Here is a 6,000-nt window from a genome sequence, read left to right as displayed (position 1 = left end):
CCGGCCTCGGCGTGAGACAATACCGCGGGCGGCGGGGGAGGAGGAAGGGGAGGGGGCGGGCGGAGCAGCCCTCTCTCGCCGCTGATGGGGCCGGGCCGGCCGGCGCTGCGGGGCGGGTAGGTGGCTCCGCGGGCGGCCGCCGGCTGGCGCGCAACGGGGAGCGGCCGGCAGAGGCGAGCCAGCCCCGGCGGCGACCGGCGCTCCATGGAGGACGTGGGGCTGCGGGGCGGGCGGGAGCGGCTGGCCGTCGGCGACCCTCGGCTCGGCGCCGGGCTGGTGGAACCGGGGCCCGTGATGGTGATGGTGGAGCAGCGGGCAGCTGAGGGCTACAAGCTGGTGGAGGTGCAGCTGACCGGCGGAGCTCCCTGGGGCTTCACGGTGAAGGGTGGACGGGAGCACGGGGAGCCTCTCATCATCACCAAGGTGAGCGGCGCCGGGGCGGGGGGAGGTGGGTCCGGCCGGCTCCATTTTGCCATGCCCGCGGCGGTGACAGCCCGGCCCGCAGCCCGGGGCGCAGGTACCGCGGGGCAGCGCGCCCGGCGCAGGTGCCGCCGGGCCGGGGGTGCTCCAGGGCCCCACGGCCGCCGCCAGCGCCTGGGGAGCGGTACCGGAGGGTGCGGGGCTTATCCCGGCAGCTCTGAGGGCAACAGGTTGCTGGGTGCAGGCAGCGTGGTGGCTCCGAGCTGCCGCTTCTGGCCGCTCGTACGCCCCAGTAAAAAGCCGGCGCCGTCGTTGTGGGCGCTGGTAACTGGCTGGGGGACCCGAAACCCTCTGCTGGGCTCTTCCCTCCCTCTTTCCCCTCCGGGCTCCTAGCGCAGGAGGGTATGGAGACTGAAACTCGCTGCTGCGAGGCTGAATTTTATCCGCTGCCGTTGCACTTGCAAATTCTAAGTAATTAGGATAGCCTTTTGTTTGTCCCTTCTTCTTTAAACAAAAAGGTCTTGTGGATAGTGAGCAAATCCATGCACCGAAGACGGGAGAGAGGAACTTGCTGGGGTATATATGCGCTATATGGTTGCCTTCTTTTTTCTCTTTTGTGTTTTTTTTTTTTTTTTTCTTGTATACTTACGGCTTTAATCTCAGTGTACTGGACACAAGTTAAGGAAATGCTTCACGTTTTGTCGAAAATTTTTTTCATCTGGATATGTTTTGACTTAAGAGCCCCCATTCTCAGTAATTGTTGGTTTTTGCAGTTAAGACAGCTTTCATGTTGTACAGTGAAAGCACATGAAAATAGATCCATATGTTGTAGTGAAAAAAAAAATCACATTAGCAAAGCACATTTTGCCAAGATCTGTCAGAAAGTTATAGATATGCTTTTGTCTACAAGTCCTCCGGACTCTGCCTGTTCCCATTTTGAAAGTGCCAGGGAGTGTCAGAGGTCAACAAGTCCTGTTTTATCCAGGGCTTGTTTTTTAGCAGAAATTATACTAATCTTATTTTTCATCTGGTTTTGTTGTGAGTTTTCTAGTTGGTTCCCTTCTCCCACACTTGAAACAACTGTGTTACGAACTTTCCCAGTGAGAACTTTTCGAACCATCTGTTTCTAGATCACTTCCCTAGTTCTGTTTTTCAAGGAACAACAGTCAGTGTCAGATGTATAGGCTGAAAAATGACTGCAAGAGTGTTGGCCGCTTACCAGTGTCCTGAATTAGAGAACAGCAAATCTGGGAGCATTTGAGAAAGGGAGAAAAGAGCTATTTTGCTATGTATGCACTAGCTGTTAAGTACCAATTCAAATAATTCCACCTTTCTGGTAATGGCTAATAAGTGCTACATCTAAAAACTGATCAGTGATGCTTATTCATAATGTTACCTAGGTATTAAGTAACAGGCGTAAGTATTTGTGGCATGAGGATGTGGCTGTGGTATGTGGAGAGAAGTGTCTGTGCCTGGGAACCTTTTAAACTGGGTCTATTGCAAGGGAATAATTAAGTGGAACCACACATCTGTGCTGCTGTGTGGAAGAGCAGTCTGGGTCCATCTGTACAGACCTACGAATAAGAGGTGAACCTGGATCCTTGGGTTAAGTTTTGGAGTATATTTTTATTTGCCATTGTTGGGTACAGTAGCCTAGAACTACTTTTGAAACCAGGGACTGAAACTTGTGTGCCCAGGACTATGATTTTTTAGCTGCAAAATTTTCCATCTTGATTTGGCCTACTTATGATGGTGTTTTGGTTTTTTACTGTACTGCTTCTAGTGGTGGGAAGAATAATTTAAAAGAGATTGATTAAAACAGTCCCTCCTTGCAGGAGATACAATGTTTGTCTCCTCTCAGCTGGAGAGCGCTCTGAACTTGTTGCCTATTCCTGAGTGGAGATCAGTGGCCTGCCATGGATGAGGAAATGCCATTTCACCAGTGCTTCTCTCTGTGGCATGTGTCCTTCCTCCTCAGAAGAGTGATGGCTGGTCAGTTGGAGACCCAGGAAAGCCCAGTGGACTAAATCCTTCAGGACACCTGTGGAAAAACTCCTGGTTTTGTGGATTCAAGCTGTGCTTAAGCGTTAGCTGGCTATGAAGCTCTGTCTCACTCTAGTCCAGAGCATCTCTGGGGAAGTGAGGGTGGATGACGACAGCTGCCAACTCTTCGAGGAATGTGACAAGGTGTGAATGGAGTCTCAGATAGCAGCTGCTTAAGGGGGATTTCTAAAATTCTGCCTGTCTCCGCAAGAACAGCCTTTGAAGGAAGTTGCACCTTTATGTAAATGCTGGGAAGTCTGTGTTTGCAAATATTTGCCGCTTTCTTTAGCATATATGGCACAACTGCTGGAGAAGTAGCACCAAAAAATACTGTAATTGAAAAATTCATGAGCAAGTATATGGAGTTCACTTTTCAGCACTTTCTGTGTAATACACTTCTCTGTTTCTCTGGTTGTGTGGCTATTTCACTTGCTGATAGGAAGGGAAATTTTTTATTACAGGTATCATAGGGAGAGTCTAGGGCAAATACTGGCAGCAAATACTATTGGAGATTTTTTTAGCTGGAAATCAAGTCAATTAAAACAGGAGTGTCTTTTGATCCACCAAATTGCCAATAATCAGAGAAAGCAAAGCATGCTAAAGAGGAGAAAATGTGTCCAGCCTGACCAAGGGTGTAAGCGTGTGCTCAGCTGTTGGCGTTTTGTCCCTGCTCATTGCAGTGGGGTTGCATTGGATGACCTTTAAAGGTCCCTTCCAACCTCAACCATTCCATGATTGATGCTGTGAGGGAAGTGCTTTGCCCCAGGAGAGGTCAGTGCACAGTCACAGTGCCGATGCCCAGCAGTGGGCCCAGCACTTTAAGGGTGGGCAGGTTTCCCCATTTCACAGCAGCTTTTCTTCCTGTACCTGAAACAAGACTTGGAGAAATAGTCCAGAAATAGAACCAGGTAAGCAGAGAATCAAGTTCACCTGCCAGGCACAAGCCTTTTTTTAATCTTTTTTCCCTTGCCCTTTTTGCTATTGCTGCAATAGGTACAGAGAAAAGTGGTGCATGATACAGCTTGCTCGATCTTTAAACATAGCTGGTCGTCTAAAGCTTGCCCCACCCAAGTGCAAATGGTGTTGCTACTATTTAAGAAAAAAGTTTTTTAGCATTGTCACTGTGTTGCATACCACTGTTTTTTAATGTCCCTTTAAAAAAATGCTTTACATTTTTTCTGATCTCTGCATGTGTGTGTGATAACATTCCAAAAAAAAATTGCCCAAAGGCAGCTTGTTCTTGCCTAATTTGGCATCTTGAAAGAAAGGACTTGCTTTTTATGGCAACATGCATATTTCAACAAAAGATGAAATGAAAACTTTGAGGACAATAATTAGAAGTCTCAAGACCCTCAGATTGTATTTTTGTTTTTTTTTTAAAGAAACAACATCTGAAGAGGGAGCTCTTATTGGAAATAATGGAAATGAAAAGTCAGGGTGCTCAAGAGGGAATCTCGTGAAAATCTCCCATAGCTGCATTATCTTGATTACTTTTACTTTGAAAGTGCTCTTATCTGAGATGCCCAACTTGCAGTGTCAATCATACTATTGATTGTGGGTGGTGGGTAGAAAGTAATTCCACTTCCTGTACTAACAATATCCTTAGGAGCTCTGAAGTTGTTCTGCAGTCAGCTTTATCCATATTACATTAATAAATATGAGACTATTCTAGTTCATGCATTTCAAGAAAGATTGATGTATCATTTAAATAAATTTCTCTTTAGTATCAGCTTTACAGGAGCCTACAGCTATACCTCCTCAAGCTATGATCTCATTGCGGTCTAATCAAGGCTGAGCTTGGCTGGTATTTCAGCAAGATTTCCAAGTGAAACCTGGACTGTTGCAAGAAGTTTTGTTGTTGATTTAGTAGATAGAGTTCTTGTCTCCTGAATCAGTGCTGAATTCATGCCTCAGCTGGCGGTGTCTTTTAGAAAGGAGTATCAGGCAGACTCAGAACTTCTATTTTCTTTATTCCACTGCACTTTCCTAACATGCTCCTGTCTGTGGTTAGGTGTGAATTGTAATTTGTTTAACCTAACAGTCATTTAAATTGTGTAAAGAAATACTTCTCTATTAATTGGCTGCAAGACTTCTCCATGTGACTTGTATTAATTTGTTGTTTCAGTAGTGAGTGATTACTGTTTTAGTTAGATAATTCTTTATTCTTTGGCCTTAAACACGTACCTAAAAGCAATTACTTGTGTCGCCATGCTGCAACAATATTTAGGGTGGAAAAGAGCTTTATTGATGCTGTATACAAATGAATTTAAAAAAAAAGACATAAACACAAATACCAGTTTCTTCCCTCAAGTTAGGTGTGTGAGGTGAGCTGCCTTGTTTGTAGACACTAACAATTCTTAAACTTGGCTGTGAAGTTTGATGTCCAGTAAACCAGCCTTTACCAGTAATCCTGTGAAATTCTTGACTGCTTCAACTTAAATGCAGCCATTCGTGTAAGTAGATGCTTTATAACTTCTTAGGAGGCATTGTACCGTGGTCAGGAAAGAATTCTAATCTAGGTCTCCATATCCCAACAAATTTCATTCACTTCCCTCAGTTCTGGAAAGATAATACATGGAGGATTATTCATTCTGTTTTGCTTTCTATTAATTTTCTCTTGGTCATCAAACCCAGGTAGAATTACTGACCTGTATGGGTCAGAATTTTAACAAGTGTATTAGTGAACAATTTTGAAAGAATGTATCAGATCATGTTCTGTGTTTCCTTTGAAACCTTTATTCCGCTTCTTATCTTGCAAGAGGGGCTTATAGTCTGAATTTGACCTTTTTGTGTTTTTCAGTTTGATAGTTGAGAAATATTAGGAAACGTGTTTAAAATGAATGTTTTAGGCTTGAAATAGTATCATGTAGCTATTTATATTTTTTCCCCTGCCAAATATGTTAAAAATTGGGCTTTGTTCTGGGTGGTGTTTTCCTTCTGGTTGTTAGATCCCAGGTTTCTATTATTGGAAAAGAGGCGCTAGCTTGCTTTGATGCAGGAAGATCTTATTGCTTTTAATTTGGTAAGCTAGCTGATGAAGGGAATGATCTCAATTTTAGTGCTTTAATGGCTAGTGAATGACCTCTTTATCATGACTGTTAATTTCTTGGTAGAATGGAGCCCACCACTCTTATATGTGGTGTGGAAGTCTGAAGCTTGGGAGGTTGGGTTTGCAGGGTTTGGTGGGTTTTTTTTGTTTTGGTTTGGGTTTTTTTGTTTTTTTGTGTGTGGGGTTTTTTTTGGTGATTTGTTTTGTTTTGTTTTTGCAAGGGCTTTAATAGTTGAAATGGCAGCAGTTTTGGAAGTTGCATTTAAAAGTTATTTTGGGTATTGCCACATGTGATCTAAGGAGTTGAAATGAAAGGATAGTTTAAAGGCTTGTGACTTCAGAAGTCTCAAGTCAGTTGAGTTAGGTGCTTAGCAGTCAAACAGCGTGAGAGTGGTGTGTGCTTGCAGTACTGAAATTGCAGTCTTCCTCTGTGCATTTCACACTACATTTCAGGAGAAAAATCTTCCAGAGGACTCAGAGTGCTCTGT

General features: G+C 44.5%; 1 protein-coding gene across 3 annotated transcripts in view; it reads left to right on the top strand.

Annotated features, from left to right (window-relative positions):
• The first annotated feature begins 204 nt into the window (after positions 1-204).
• Positions 205-6,000, top strand: part of SHROOM2 (shroom family member 2) — a 117,290-nt gene continuing 111,494 nt past the window's right edge. For all 3 annotated transcript variants that reach the window (XM_053935193.1, XM_053935194.1, XM_053935192.1), the window contains exon 1: positions 205-423. In XM_053935193.1, the coding sequence (XP_053791168.1) occupies positions 205-423 (219 nt within the window). The remainder of the gene's footprint in view (positions 424-6,000) is intronic.

This window comes from Vidua chalybeata, chromosome 2 (assembly GCF_026979565.1).
Source record: "Vidua chalybeata isolate OUT-0048 chromosome 2, bVidCha1 merged haplotype, whole genome shotgun sequence".
Lineage (NCBI taxonomy): Eukaryota > Metazoa > Chordata > Aves > Passeriformes > Viduidae > Vidua > Vidua chalybeata.
This window is presented reverse-complemented; position numbering and strand designations above follow the sequence as displayed.